General features: G+C 46.3%; 1 protein-coding gene across 1 annotated transcript in view; it reads right to left on the reverse strand.

Annotated features, from left to right (window-relative positions):
- The window catches only part of NOL10 (nucleolar protein 10), a 67,421-nt gene that overhangs the window by 17,935 nt on the left and 32,663 nt on the right, over nucleotides 1–16,823 (reverse strand). Inside the window, exon 14 of the mRNA XM_090280905.1 lies at nucleotides 1,011–1,137. Coding sequence (XP_090137031.1) covers nucleotides 1,011–1,137 — 127 coding nt within the window. The remainder of the gene's footprint in view (nucleotides 1–1,010; nucleotides 1,138–16,823) is intronic.

A 16,823-nucleotide genomic window follows, 5' to 3' on the forward strand; every position in this document is an offset into this window, starting at 1 on the left:
GCATGATAATTTAAAGAGCGATTCTGATGCTCGTTGGTAGAAAAAATTCTGCCTGGGTTAACTGTGCTATGGCATATAGGATATAAAGTTCAAAAACCTCTCTATTAATCTATTTACTAGATAATTCTAGTTTCTTTTACCATTCAGCTGCTGCTGTACATCTCTTTTTTCCAAAGACAGCTCAGGTGTGAGACTGGTGGGGAGCGGAAGCCCTAGCCCCCCTACCCCAATAATCTGCTGCGGAGCCTCCCCACCACGGGCGCGAGACCAGCAGGGCCTGCCCCCTTCATCCTACAACGCGGCGCTGGACCAGCACGTTCTTCCGGGAGGCTGGTGCGGCCGCGGTTAAGAGCGTGGGCTCGAGGCCCACCCCAGGCCTCCCATTTCCTACCCGAGGCCTCTGGCAGCTCACCTGCCTCCCTCTGTGCCTCTGTCTCCTCACCTACAGAAGGGAATCACGCGTGCACCCCCTTGGCAGAGCCGTGAGGGCTAAACGCGCACATGCTGCCTGGCACGTGTGAGCCCCGTTTAAGCACTGAATGCCATTAGAGGCATGTCTTGGTCCGCAGTCCTTAGACCCGAGCAGCCAGGAAGGCTCCGCACATCCGAGGAGTCAGCCTGTGGGCTCCAGGCTTCGGGTCAGCTCGTCTAAACGGCAAAGCAACAGGGAGCCAGAATCTCTAACATTTCTCAAAACCTGATTACATTCAACGAGTACTTGAAGAAATAAACTGCTGCTTCCTTGCCAGATATATTTTTATGCACATTGGTAGGGTTATTCCTCACTTATGATCCAAAAGAGCTTTGGCAAGCTGAGCTCACTGAACCCTTCTCTAGGCAGAGCTGGTAACTGACAACACACGGCGTTTAATACCTGCTTTGGCAGGAAGAGAAGACCTGGAAAATCACATACAAGTGACTCTACCACTTCTAAAATGTTCATCCTCACCCCCCCGACAAACAAACAGAGACACACTAATTTTATAGTTACTTTATCCTATTTTTTTTACCTAAATTTTCAAGGTCTTTCTTGGTGACAAACTTGTAATCGTCGTAAACAGTGCTTTCCGGGTTCTCCTCTAATTCTTCCGTCAGGTTGTCGAGGAAGGAGCACCATCGGGGCGCGGGGCCCAAAACCTGCCGGTGTCGGTGAAAGGTTAGCGAGTGTACGTCCTCACGTGTCAACCGAGAGCTCGCTATTCCACAACCGGTTTTCCTTGACTGTAAACTATAAATCCTTGGTTCTATGAGAAGTACTGAAAATAGCCACGAAACGCACAGGCAACAAGTGGCTGACGGAAGAGAACGAAGTGGGAAACTGAGGCCTGCACCGGGGAGCCTCGCCTTAGGGCGCGCTGCAGATACTGGTGACTCCTCTGACACTGACAGGAAAACACAGACAGCTCAGGCCCTCGCAGTAACACCCTCCGCTTATCATGCAGAATAACACTAGAATCTACAAAAGCACATTTGGATACCGACATTTTACATTTGCCACTCAGAAGTCTAAAATGAGAATTACCCTTTTTTTTTTTAAGGGTTTTCAACTAATTTACTTCATAACTATATTTGATCTTGCATGGTCCATTTCATTTAATTCATTAAAAATTACAGTTCTGTATATAAAATTCTCAGACGTAACCTAAAACGGGATGCCAGGATCCATGAGTGAGTCCCAGTGAAAGGCTGAGGAACAAAGGACCGAACAGAACTTATAACCAAGTAATAAAATCTGGGCATGTCAGTGTGTAAACTGTAGGGTACTGACTGCTTTTTACTCTGGGCTCTGACACCGATGTTCGCCCCCCAGGGACACCTCTGGCTCAGTGGGAAGCGATGCACTGAGACCCTGGGGGGTGGGGTTGGGGCGGGGTCAGAAGAGAGAACCCTGGCCTCTGACCACATGGAACTTCCACTGACTACCTGCCCGGGAAGGTTGATAGTAATCAATGACACAGGAAAACAACAGAAGTCACAGTGGAAATGATTAATTCCAGTTTAAACTTTTTGGAGAAACACAGGTGGGAGGAAGAGAGTTATAACAAAGAAAAATGGCCCCTAATTAGACCTTCTTCAATTAAAAAACCAGAAGGTGTTAGATACAGCCGTACTAATATGGTTGTATCATTCTGCCTGATTAGAGACAGTGACCCCACCCCTAAATACCAAAGGCTGCTGGGCTCGTGAACATGAGAAACGGCTCTTAACCTGCACAGGAGTCCTACCAGCAAGCTCCCTATTAGCGCAATAATTCTTGAAAACAGAAGATTAAATACACGAAGTGGTTTGACTCTAACCCTAGAAGACAAACCTTCAAGAAATGCAAGGCATCTTTAAAAAATCCACCGCAGAACACTTTAAGGACCACAGCGGCAGTCAGCAAACAGCAATACCAAACACTGCTGCATACAAAGCACTGCGCTAAACCCAAGTCGCCGACCGGGAGCTCCCGAAGGGGTGTGAAGTCCGGCTGGAGCAGAGACGCGGGCACACACATGCAGACGCATGCAGTCCCTGGAAGCTGTGTGCTGATACTGCACTGAGTGCCCAGGGAAGCAGGCGGGGGCGGAGAACACAGGACCTCAGTGGGGTGAACACAGAAGCCAGGCAGGACGATCACGGGGCACCCTCTGCGGGCGAGCGCGTCAGCCCTGGTGCCTGCCTCCCAGCCGCACGGCCTCCCGTGCACAGCTCTACCGTACGCTGGTGCACGGCCGAAGGAAGCAATCTCTTCTCTCAGGTGGGACGCGTGCCCACCCTTACCACTTCTCTAGAATGTAGGATCCAAGATACTGTCCCTTTGGGTGAGGAGGACTGTCACCTGTTTTAAATGGTCAATTCCCAGCACATTTAAATGGTGAATTTTCTAGGACATTGCCTGCTGAGCAGTAAACTGTTAAATAAATATTTCATAAATCTCGTCGTTGTCGTCGTCGGCAGCCGTCCGTCTCGAGAGACGATGGTGTAGCTTCTTAAGAGTCTATCTGCACCGCCGAGAATGGTTGTGCAGTCCGACTCGGGAGTGACACGGTATCTGTCTCCTCCCGTGTTGAATCGACATCTTGCGATGACGCTGGAGTGTCCTCTCCAGTGGAGCTGAAGCTACAGAGCCTGGGCAGGGTGATATGGAGGGTCTGCTGTTGCCCATGCAGCAGACCCCCCCTCTCTTCGCAGCTGAAGGGTCCAAGGGAAAGACGGAGTCAATACAGCTTGGCTTCAGGTGCGCCGCAGGAGTTGCCGGTGTTGACTACAACGTCAAACCGCCTTAGGGACTCCGGCTCCGGATTTTCTGTCGGGGTTTACTCCCTTAGCCTTTCCCCTGAAGAGGTATGCCGCAAGGCAGCGGAGGTTTTTTGGAGTCAGAGTTTTCCTTCTCTGATGTGCCCTGACTGGAAGATCAAACCAGCGACACTTAGCTCACAGGCCGACGCTCAATCCACTGAGCCAAACCAGCCAGTTCATAAATCTACTCATACATAAAACATGCATGAATGCATTCATGAATTTCATATGCATAAGGTACTAAGACCTAAAAGGTCCTGTTTGACAATTTAAGAAATTGTCTAACTGTCCTTATTCAGATAAAAACACTCAAATACTCACTATGAAACTACTGGGTATGAGAACACTTTCTGGCAAAATCTGACCTGTTCCGCCTCCTACGCAAGCAGGCCCTGGTTACTACAGGGCTCTCGCCATTAGACCTTCAGTCAGTCACACACACGGGCCGCAATGACAATAAAAAGATTACACTGTGACTTTTCTCGGGGGGGGGGGGGGGGGCGCAAAGGGGAAAAATACCAAAAGATCACAGTCTTTTTTCATTATGTTCCACAACACGGTTTTTGATCAGTTATCTGGATTCTAATGGAACTGTTTTAAATTGCCTCTCAGGGACAAGTCTGGTTATGGTAAGTAATCTCTGCCATCAAATCCACGGTCATTAAATTTTATAGGAGGAAACATTTCCATCAAAAACAAAGTAAAATCTAATGGGCTAACTTTATTAACCATGTTTCCCTCATTCCTCTTCAGAGAAGAAAACATCAGAACCACCATAGCAACGCTGAAATCACTGACGTAAATGGCACCAAGCGCAGGTTTCATCCACGGCACAGCTTTCCTCCGAGGGCTCCTGGGAGATGCCACGGTCGCGGCCCCTCTAGCAGGAGGGAGGGCTGCCACGTGCTGCTCTGCCTGCTGGGCCAGGAGGGCCACGGCGCTCGTCAGCGTGTACGATCCCTTGCTGTCTTCACTCACAAAATATGTTAAACCTGCAGCTAACCCTTAGAAATATATGAACTTCCTTCCTAAACTTCAGGCTTTATGGCTGCAAGAAACCACTGGTAACCACTGGAGTACCAGTACCAGCACGCCGTCAGCGCCTCCAGGGTGCTGCCCCCATCATCCCGCTGCACTGTACCCCAGTCAGAGCTGATGAGTGCCTGCTTACCTCCATTTTTATGCACCTGAAGAGTTTTGTTCCAGAAAGCTGGTGAGAACTCTTCTATTTTAAACTTCTGTTATCTGTTAATGACCTTCCACTTTTTATTTATAAAAACCTCCTGAAGTCACAGGTCAGTAAAAGCAGAGAAATGGAAACTGATTCATCAAACTGCTATAAAGGGATATTGTGGGTCCCTGAGCAACTTTAATGCCAGTCTTGTGAACCACTGTAAACGGAAATACTTGGTCCTCCAAAATAGGAAAGAATGTTTATCAACGTGTTATGGGAAGGCCTTGACTCAAATGTAGCCAAGTATTTGCTTGCTCCAATCCATTAAGGCAGAAGAACCAATTTTAAAGGACATAAAAATACATACCACGTGCCCAAGACCATCTGCCTCTATGATTACAATCTGCCTTTAAAATGTTAATTATTTGTTTAATTTTAAAACTCTATATTTTCATATATCCTGGTAATGGACAAAAATAACTAAGGGTGGGGAGGAAAGAGGATAAACATTAAAATTCTTAGGGAGTTGAGAGATAAGGTGTCCCCTTTCCCCACTTCACTTTTGAAAAACTACTGTGCCACACCCCACAGCTGCGTTAGGGAGAAATAAAGACTGACGATTACTGGACCGTTTTAACAGATCACAGGTGATTAAAATAACACCAACAAAGTATTATTAACATTATTGGAGACGAAGACCCAACCTATACTAACTTAATATAAATGCCACCATTTTCCAGTTACTTATAATGCTAATAAGTTTGACAAAATAACTTTATTTTCTTCCTATTAATATGAAAGAAAATAACCGGTAACATAGAACAGCAACTGGAAATTATCTTATATTTTGAACTAATTATTTTTAAACAAAAAAAATTTTTTAAACTTTAGCAACTAAGAAAATTCTTCATTAAGTCCAGTAGAACGTTATCAACAGACAATAAAAAGCTCTGCACCAACGCCCTGACCGGTGTGGCGGAGCTGGCTGGTCGTCGTCCCACAAGGTAAAAGGTCATTTCTTCGGTTCCCAGTCGGGGCAGAGGCCTGGGTTGTGGTTCGGTCCCTGGCCGGGGGCATGTACCAACCAACTGACGTTTCTTTCCCACTCTTTCTCCCTCCCTCCCCTTTCTCTAAGGATGAATAAATACAATTTAAAAGACAAAACCAAACAACAACTTTGAACCAAAATGGGTTCATGCATGGGAAACTTTAACTTGACACCCAATTACAGTAGAACACAGAGACGTATGTAATAATACATCCAAGTACATGCAGCAGAGTTTTTTAAAATATTCTTTAAAAAAATTTTCAAACTGTATGCAGCACACAGTGCGAAGTAGGAGCAATTTGTGAATAACTGAAAAGAGAATGATGATAGTATCAGAGGGGACAACTCACATGGCAGAAGGCCTTGTAAGTTCAGACAATAAAACTAGACCCATTAAATGTAAGGAGGCAGGTTTTCATTCCTCACGTACTTACTGAGTTCCCTGTTTATTATGTCCCAGGCACGGTATACTCTATGAAATTAGGTAGTAGAGTGAAATCTAACAGGGAGAGTTGTTTCACATACAGCAGTATTTGTGTGGAAGGACAAGATGATTCTTAATTCTCTTCATTCATTCATTCAAAAGGTTAGGTGAGCATTCACTAAAAGCTAAGTGCTAACCGTCAAGTATAAATAAAACAAGTTGAGAAAACAATCCAGTACAATGTACTGTGATTAGCGCCACAGAAGAGAACTTTTAAAATGGTTCCGGGAGCCCTTCATCTGCTGAGGCAGGAAAGCAAGAGCGCATTGAGGAGACCCTCTAAGAGGTTATGGTTTTATACTCAGTAAAACATAACTGCCACAGCCAGAACTTAATGCTACACAAAATTAATATATGGCTTACTCACTAATTATACAGAAGATGCCTGGCTAGAAGAACTATGAATTTTATTTAGTGAGTGATCTTATACAACTATAATCCTAGAAACTCAACCTAAACACTATTTATGTTACAACGACAGCACTGAACAGGTAAGGAACCACACATACTGGTAAGTAACAATGAAGAGTCTGAATATAAAATAACTTTACCACCTAGCAACCACGCAAATGGTCTCATTATTTTGTTATAAAACTGTTTCAGGACAGCCTAAAAGTAGATATAAATATCAGTTCTGGAACTAGAGCAATAACAACAATAGGAAGAATAGCAATAATAATAATAGCAACAGCAAAAAATAATAAAACACTCTGAGAGGTAGGGTTTTTTTATCCCCCTGTAAGAATTTTAACCCACAGCTAATGAGAAATCTGTGACTTTTACTATAAGGCTTTAACTCTTTATCAGAGACTATTGTGACCCAAAGGGTTTGAAACTCAGAATTTTTTGCATTTTAAAAAGGTAAGACAGTATGTATACTGGGTTTTACATAAACTCTTCAGTGGGGTCTAGGTCAGTGGCCCGTAATCAAACACATTAACATCAGACATTGGGATAAATAAAGACTATTTATTATACGTCAGGTTTGAATCCTGAAGAAGCAGGGTCAGGTCCGGTTTTGCCACCGATGGGCCACAGAAAATTTCCAGGGCTTTTGGATTTCAGCATTACAGATCAGAGACGATGAAGGTATATTATACTGTAAATACCACTGATCACTATTGTGGTTAATGGGAACTTTTCTAACTGCATAGCCTGCAATATCCAGTGGGATTTTGCGAACTAAGGAGACTAACTCCACAATACATAAACTCAAAGGAAAATTTCCTCTTCGAATCTCTCCCCCACGGCTGGCAGAGAGGCACCAACCGCTAGCACCAGCATGTCTGGCTGGGCTCCCTCCTAACTGGTCGGAAGCCAAAGGCCGGAGGACGGCGGGGGCGCCGCGGGAACGGCCGAGCACTCGGGCAGGTAACGGCACCGGCCACAGAGCAGCGGCCTGCGCGGCTGCCCGGGTAACGACGCGTCACTTAAAGGTGCTCTTCCCTGTGGGGCTTTGTCCTCTCATACCTAAAACCCAGAGAGGCAAAGCGGCTCTTCCACTTCAACGTTTATTTTAAAAAGCAGAAAAAGTATCTGCTGCGACTTCAGTTTTGGTTTGGTGCCTGGAAAGTGGTTTAGGCCCTGAAACGGAATGATAAAAATAAGGCCCAGTGAAACAAAAGTAAGACTGCTCACGCCATTGACTCAGTATCCGTCGGTCACACCAACGGGGACCCTAGGCGAGGCTCTGGGAGGACAAATGAGCCTAAGGCGGAGTGCCTACACTCACGGATAGGGGACACAGGACACCCCAACAAACATTCAAATACAAAAATAAAACACATTAATAACTACAGAGAACGCTCAGTTAACAATGGCACAGTAACTACTTATTTTTATCTCCTTCCTGTCCCAAACCTAGTTACAATGGCAGTGAATGAATAAAAAAAGGACAAAATGACCAAAAGGCCCTGGCTGGGGTGGCTCAGTGGATTGAGCGCTGGCCTGTGAACCAAAGGGTCGCCGGTTTGATTCCCAGTCAGGGCACAGGCCTGGGTTGTGGGACAGGCCCCCAGTTGGGGGTGTGTGAGAGGCAACCGATCACTGTATCTCTTGAACACTGATGTTTCTCTCCTTCTTTCTCCCTCCCTTCCCCTCTTTCTAAAAATAAATAAATAAAGTCTTAAAAACCAAAACCAAAACAACAGAAAACACAGTGGTTAGGGGACTTAAGTGGTAAGTTTTGGGGGCTGACGAGGGTATATAGAGAGAACCGAGAGCAGACTTGTCTTCACCTGGTGTCTCTGAGACCCAGACTGCCAGGTGCCGCGTGTCTAGGAAGATGGGCCTGAACCGAGGGGAGCTGACGAGGACCCAGCTCCTGCCGCCCTGCAGCCGCCCCGCAGCAGCCCGGGGCAAAGCTAGGGAAGCTGCCCCACACGTGTGGGCACCGGGCACAAGTGACTGAGCTGAGGGGCGGAGGTCAGCACAGCTAAGTGGCAGCTCGCAGATCAAACTGTGTGCCCGCCAGCTGCTGTCCTTAGCTTCCAGAACTCGAGAAGCCAAGCATATGCCGCGGTGGGTCCACTCGGTCCGCTCCTGCCAGCCTGAACCCCCATCGCTCCTGGAAAGAAACTGGGGGATTCATCCCTGCAGAGAGATCCCTGAAGACAGACTTCTAGGTATTGACAGCTGTGAACCGTCCACAGTCATTAGGTGACAAGTGAAACCCCCAGCAGGCAAGACCGTCACACGCAAAGACCTTCCAATGAGCACCTGAGGCCTCGTTCTTCAATAAGCACAGGTTGCCAAAGGTCACCACTCATGTATTCAACAGTCACCGTCAAGCACTATCTCTTCACTGCACCTACGGCAGCGAACAAAACAAACAATAATCTCTAAAGCAAAGGAAAGACGTATAGAGTGTGACAGAGTGACAATTTTTGATTTACGGGGACAATAAAGCAGTGAAGGGGAAGGGGAGGCGTTGTGGCCAGGGACGCCCACGCTGGGGTGACAACTGAGTCTAGACCTGGAGGAGAGGAGGGAATGAGCCATGAGAACACCTGGCAACTGCAAAGCCCTGGGGACAGAAACGCCTGGCATGTTTGGGGCTCAGCAGAAGGGCAGCCTGGTGCGGCTCACACGGAGGAAGGGGAGACTTGGGGGCCAGGCCCTGCAGGGTCCCACAGGCCATCACGGGGCTTTCCCTTTTCCTCTGAGGAGCGTGGGTGCATCGGGAGGCTCTGCACGGAGAAGGGATATGATCTGACTCGCATCTTCAAGGGTCACTCTGCAAAGGCTGCAAGACCTACTGGTTCCAGGCACTTAAGGAAATCTCTGTTTAGTCATTAGCTGACAATGAAGTGACCCAAGCAGAGAATCTGGAGGTCACAGATAATGAAGAAATCAGATTTTACAGACCTAGTCCAGGAGAGCCATCAAACGAACAAACAGCAACAATAACAATGACCCCCGCCTTTCCCAGGAGGGAAAACCTGAGTTCCCTATCTGCCAAATTATATTACCTAAAACATCTAGTTTTCAACAAAAAATTACCAGACATGAAAGTAACCTATGACCCCAACACAGGAGTGGGCTGGGGGTGGAGCAGTCAACAGAAACGACCTTTTGGGCACTGAACTTACCAGGCACATACTTTAAGTCAGCTATTACAGGTAGGTGAAGGAACTCAAAAGAAACCATGTCTAAATAAAGTATAAAAACAAATGTTTCAGGAGACAGAGAACATCAATAAAGAGTTAAAAATTTTATAAAATAAATAAAAGTTCTAGAGTTAAAAAATACAACTGAAATAAAAATTTAATCAAAGGTCTCAAAAACAGATGTAGATTTGAAGAAAGTCAGAAAACTTGGAAACGGTTCAACTGAGATGATCCAGTCTGAGAATAAGAAAGAAAAAAAGAAAGAAAGAAAGAAAGAAGGAAAGGAAGAAAGAAGGAAGGAAGGAAGGAAGGAAGGAAGGAAGGAAGGAAGGAAGGAAAGAGAGAAAGAAAGAAAGAAAGAAAGAAAGAAAGAAAGAAAGAAAGAAAGAAAGAAAGAAAGAAAGAAAGAAAAAGAAAGAAAGAAAGAAAAGGAAAGAAATCGAAAGAAAGAAAACTGAACAGATCCTGGGAGACCTGTGGGATGTCACTAAAGAGACCAATACACCCAAGTCCCCTAAGAAGAGAAACAAAGAGGCAGAAAGAATACATGAAGAAATAATGGCCAAAACGCCTTAAATGGGTACCACTAATAAAAATAATCACCACATGCACGTCCAAGAAGCTCAGCTCCAAGCAGAACAAACTCAGAGAGCCATGCCCAGACGCATCAGAGTCAGACTGTACGAAAGACGAAGCAAAGGGCGCCTCATGCGGAAGGAGTGCTCGGGAAGAGCAGCAGGTGATTTCTCATCACATGAACGGCACCTGCACGAGCAACAATGAAATCCCAGCCGACAGCACGCTGTACTGAAAGATATGATTTGAAGCGGAAAGTGCATGAAAGAGGGGAAAATGGGGTTACACAGGAAAAGGTTTTTGTGGTGACTGCTGCGGGGAGGGGAGTATAACGGGCCTAATGGTAATGGAAAAAATAAAATAAAGATTAAATTTAAAAAGGAATAGCCCTGGCTGGTGTGGCTCAGTGGATTGAGCACTGGCCTGCGAATCAAAAGGTTTCTGGTTTGATTCCCAGCCAAGGCACATGCTGGGGGCATAGGAGAGGCAGCCAATCAACGTTTCTTCACCTCTCTTTTTCCCTTCCTTCTCTTCTCTTGGGGAAAAATAAAATCTTAAAAAAAAAAAGGAATAGTTTTTTAATAATATTGAAGTTAAATTGGTATTAATCTGAACTAAGCTGCTATAAATTAGATGTTAATGGCAATCCCCAGTAACCACTAAGAAAATAACTAAATGTAGAAAATAAACAAAATGAGAATTAAAATGGTAGACCAGAAAATACCTCTGTAACACAAAAGCCAGTAACAGAGGAGCTGAGGAACGAAAATGACACAGGACATTTACAAAACAAACAGTAATAAAGCAGAAATAAATCCTATCTTGTCAGTAACGAGGTTTAATTTAAATGGATCAGAAAAGCAGGACCCAACTGCACACTGTTCATGAGTCACACTTTAGACCCAGACACTAGAAGGCCGAGACTAACAACATACATTAAGGAAACAACGCACAGGCACACAGTGGCCAGGAGGGTCTATACTAAGATTAGACAAAAGAGACTTAAGATAAAAACTGTCACTAGAGGAAAAAAACTGATAATAATAAAAGGGTCACTCTATCAAGAAGCTGTAACAATGACAAGCATTATGCACCTAATAGTCCCAAAATACACGGAGCAAAAACGGAATTAAAGTGAGGAACAGACGACTCCGTGGTAACCCCGGAGGCGCCGGCACCCCGCCTGCAGCAACGACGAGGACCGCTGGACAGAAGACGGCAAGGGCAGAGGGTGAGCGGCCCTGCAACGGCCGGGCCTGAGGGACGCCGAGAGCCCCCCGCACAGCAAGAGCAGAACGCACACTCTCCGCAAGTGCACACGGAACCTCTCCAGGACAGGCCGCGTGCTGGGCTGCAAGAGAAGTCTCAGTACGTTGGAAGGACTGAGCTCAAACCAAGTATGCTCTCTGACCACAACGGAACGAAATCAGAAACCAGTAACAGAAGGAAATTTGGGGAATTCATAAAGATCTTTACGTACATCATAGAAAATCAAACCCAGATGCGTATAAAAAGGATCACACACAATTTCCAAGTGGGATTTGTCCAAGGAATGAAAGGCTCTTTCAACATATGAAAATCAACACAGTAGCCCATATTAATAAAGGATAAAAACCACATCATCTCAAAAGACAGAATACGCATTTGATAAAATCCAACCCCAACTCATGATAAAAAACATTCAACAAACTAGAAACAGAAAGGAACATAATTCTAAAAAGCATTTACAAGGCCCTAACCAGGTAGTTCAATTGGTTAGAGCATTGTCCCAATACTCCAAGGCTGCAGGTTCGATCCCTGGTCAGAGCACATACAAGAAGCTACCAATGAATGGCATGAATAAGTGGAACAACAAACTGATGTTTCTCTCTCCCCCACTTCCTCTCTCTAAAATAAAGAAAATAAAATTTAAAAATCTATGAAAAACTCACAACTAACACTGTAGTTAATGGTGAAAGACTGAATGCGTTTTTGCTAAGGTTACATTTCTGTCTGCTTTTCACGAAAATTGCAAACAGTGCCACAGAAAGCATGAAAAGACCCTCAGCTTCCATCTTTGTCCCTCAGTTCTCAGGAAACAGCCCCAATCTTCTTCACAGTGCCCTGCTAAGGAGGAAGAACACGTTTGCTTTAAGGTCTCCCATTCATTCTCTCCCGAGAGCCCGGCCTCGCACCCGTGCCATGCACCACCACGTGACGCTGATCCTCTATTACACTTGAAATCCCCTGCAGTGCCCGTGCTTGCACCGGGGGTCTGCAGTGACACTAGCCCCAAGCAAGGTCAGCCTCCTCTCCCTCCCCCTTTCCTCCCCCGACTCCCCAGCTGTGCCACAAACCCTCAGCCTTGCCGCCATGCCTGCTCACACGCGCACACCCGACTCCCCCAGGGTGCTACAGGCACCAGGCCAATCGTGTCATATGAGAACATGTTTATCTTTCTGATCATACACCTGGTAACGAGCACTCTCCAAGACCTTGTTTTGTCGCTTTCTTCCTGCCAAGAGCTGCACAGACGGTCTTGGCTTGCTATCCCGGTCACCACATCAGCCGTTTCCTGGTCCAGCCTGCTTCCTTGCAGGCAAAGGAACTTATTAATAATTTTTCAGCAGATCCTTATGCCTTCCCAATTCTTAATTTTGAAGTCTACGTAAAAACTAAGGGTCTTTTAATATTTAAAAATATCTACTTATGGAAACTTGGCAGAAACAAAGGAAAAAGGAACTGCTTTTAAATTTATGTTCTCTTTTCCCCTCAAGGTTAACCACCTCAGCAGGAGCGCTGGTCTGGAGGGTCAAGACACTGAGCAGCCGCTGTTTGTCTACAGGGCACCATGCATGGAACTGGGAAATGCTGAAGAACGTAGTTTACACCCAAGCAAGGAAGACCTGCCACAGGTCTCCAAAGGGGGCCGAGGACAGCGCTACTCCTGCAGAGCAAGAGAACGCAATTTTGAATCACATCAAATAAAATGTGGCCAACCATTAACTGCTTAAATCACTTTCCACAAACCTAGGTAGAATGTCTATTGCAGAGTTCTGAATCGGTGTATTTCCCACTGGGATGATAAAAAGGGTTCCCACACATGACAATATACTGTCCTATTCACACATAAGATGTGTGTGTACAGGGCTGTGAGAGGGAACCAGTGAGCACACAGTATTCATCTGTTTTCTAACTTACTGATTTTAGAGACAGAGGACGGGAGAGAGAAGGGAGTGACAGAAATGCTGGTTACTGTTCCGCCTATTCATGCGTCCGTTAGTCGATTATCGTCTGTAACCCCAGAGGGGAGCAAACCTGCAACCTGGTGTGCTGGGACGATGTTCTATCCACCTGAGCTACCTGGCCAGGGCCAGTATCAATCTATTCTTAGAGAAGTCTTAGTTAGGATAGATCCCAAAAATTTCATGTAAAATCTAACCGTTTTCAAAACAAGAAGAGCTTCACAAGAAAAACCACGCCCATAATGTAATCTTTAAATTCAGAATGCACGGAAAGCTGCGTAGTTTGGTGGAGGAGTGATGAAAGGTAAAAAGCCACGCTGCTATAGCTTAACCAGGAACTTAACTCCCGAGAGATGAACAATAAGGTACAAAGACATCATCTGCTTGACTGAGGGAAGTGTACTGATATGTCTGAAAGAGAAACTCTCTTGGAATTAAACTCAAGAAGCATATCATAGATCTTTCTTTAAGGGACTCCAGCACTGAACATTATTTCTGTAAAAGAGCTTTACAAATGAAATTTCACACAACTGTCAAACATCAAAGAAACACCATTAAACAAATTTGTGGAGGCCAAAGTGATGGGGCCCAAGAAAGCAGCCTGATGACCCGACCTGACTCTGGCACAGTTCCGAGCTGTGCAGTCCAATGCAGCAGACCCAGCCACATGTGGCTATTTAAAACTAAGTGAATTGAGATAAATAAAATGTAAAATTCAGGTTCTTAGGCAAATTTCAAGCGCTCAGTAGCCACGCCCGGCTACCGGCCACCATACTGGATGAAGCAGATCTAGAACGTTATTCACGGTCACAGAAAGTTCTACTGAACAGCACTGGTTTACAGAACTCAGAGGAGCGGGGGATAAATATTCACGAAGAGGACACTAGGTAAATAAATTACGACATAAGTACGCCCCTCCCAGATGCCTAAAACCCAGGACGCCGACAACAGCGAACGCCGGTTAGCAGGCGGGGCAGCGCCCCTCTGCCGCTGGATCTCACTCCGGGAGACAGCGCGGTTCCCACAAAACTAAACGTGCTCTCATCGTATGACCCAGCACCTGTGCCCCTGGCTACTGACCCGGAGGCGTCAACAACGCACATCCACACAAAAACCCGCACACGGATGAGTAACTGCTAAAACTAAGCAACGAGATGCCCTTCCGTTGGTGACCGAGTAAACAAACAGCGCTCCGTCCAGACAGCGGAAGAGTATTCGGCACGGAGAAGAAATGAGCTACTAAGCTACAGAAAGACACGAAGGAACCGTAAACTGTACGCTACCAAGAGAAAGAAGCTAACGTACCGCATGGTTCCAGACACGTGCCATTCTGGAAAGGGCAAAACTACAGAGACTGTCAAGACCAGCTGTCCCCAGGGGCTTGGGGGAGAGGGAGGGAGGGATGAGCAGGCAGGGCACAGGGGGTCTGGGCAGTGACACTCCTCTGTGTGATACATCAAAGGTGGACCCATGTCACTATAACTTTGTCCAAACGCACAGAACGGACAACACGAAGACTGGCTCCTAATGACCTCGGGTGGCAATGACGGCAGAGGACGGTGTGTGTTGTGTGTTACGTTGTGTGTGTGTGTGTGTAAGGGCTATGTGGGAACCATACAGTCCACTGGAGTTTGCTGACCCTAAGACTGCTCTAAAACACAGTCCCTTCAATGACCGTGTGACACAGCCACGCGCCGATACACAAGGAAATAAAAGCAGGCAGACCTAACCTGTCTTTCAATATGACGCACAACCATCGTTTACACATTATGTTTCTCCAGCCAAGAATAATGTTCTGTTCCTCAAGAAGGTAAATATGTAACCTAATTAAAGATTTGTGCCAATGTGAAGATCAAGTCCTTATTCCTGTGTAACCGTTTTCAACAACCACCTTCTAGAAGAACGTAGAAAACTAGTAACACAAGCCAATGCCACCTCCAAGCCCCGGGAAACCGTGGGGGAAAGCTGATACTGTAACAGTGAAGGGAAGGGACGGGCAGGAGGGGGTTCATTTCTTTTCTCTCCGCTTTTATGTATACTTGAAAAATTCCCATCAGTTCTTAAAAATAAAGTATCAGTAACATTCACTCCTTCAAATCACCACGCATGTATGAGGGCCCACGAAGGGCAGACGCTGTACCAGGCGCCGGGGCCACGGCACACAGGGAGGCGCAGGTCTTGCCCGCAGAGGCGCCGGAAGACGCGGAGGCTTCCTGGGACCCAAGGCCACTGAATCAAGGCACGGGCCATGGGGTCCTGGGACCTTCCTGGGATGTGCTCTGTGAGCTGGGCCTGAGGGAGAATGTGGCCCCAATTTCTTACCTACTTGTATATCCTGCTTTCTGTTTTTGAGGAAAAAACAAAACACAACAAAAAACCCAGAGCAGGGAAGGGGCCTATTTGTCGGTGAAACCGCCACAGGAGTCAAGCAGTCGGGCGCCCTCAGAACCTGAGCCCCACCCCGGGCTGCGGACGCTGCTGTCCCCACCAGCTCTGTGGCCCCGAGAGCACCGGAACACCACGTCCAAGGCAAGAGCTGCAAAGAGACCGACAGGGCAAGCCCCGTGGCAAGGGTCCCAGCCAGCGCCGGGAGGCAGGACCTCAGTGCAGGGCTGATCGGAGCCCAGTAACTCGCCTCTGAATAGAAAGTAGTCGCTGACTTACAAGACGGGCCTGCCAGATGTGTAACTGTTTAACCAAAAACAAGTGTCACTTGATACATTAATATAATAAAGTGTCACAGCTGCAGAACTAAATTAACTTTTGAAAATGTGACAGGATGCTCAGAAATGACTTCCTGAGTGGCCCCCATGAACGTCTTCTGGGCGTCTGCTATTCTTGTGACCCAATAAATTGCCATGGGAAGTGGAGAGGATTTCCTTTGTTGAGAAAAATGCCACAGATACTGTGTTACTGCCTGAAAGTGTTTAGACGAAAAGAGGAAGCCCACATTTCCCCTTTGTAAAGACACAAACAACTTGTTTTCATCAGAGCAGAATACTTCGTTAGCCACCTGACTTCTGTGCCTTCCCATTGGATAGTTATGCATCTGTAACTGAAAAATTACAAATAGAACACCGAGCCTCATAAAGCAATTTCATGCGTAAGATAAAACCCAGTCCCGACAGATCTGCTGTGAGCTTGAGTCAGAAAGGAAACCCGCAAAAAAGAAACACACCCCCCCACCCCCCGCCTTTGCGTCCCTGCTAGAAAGAGGGACCTAACTCTCCCACTGCCTGCTGGGTTCTGCCTATCAGCGACTCCCATTTTCTCCTCCATAAAATTAGGTATCTTACCTTTTGTAAGATGTCTTATCCTTCCAATCTTTCTGTAGGCTCGGTTTGATTTTTAAGGTGGTTTCCTTGGGGAACAAGATTAAGCATATGTCCCCCATTTGCATTATTATGAATCAAGACATATGAAGAAC

The sequence above is a fragment of the Furipterus horrens genome, unplaced genomic scaffold, assembly GCF_987537825.1.
Source record: "Furipterus horrens unplaced genomic scaffold, mFurHor1.1.pri manual_scaffold_6, whole genome shotgun sequence".
NCBI lineage: Eukaryota > Metazoa > Chordata > Mammalia > Chiroptera > Furipteridae > Furipterus > Furipterus horrens.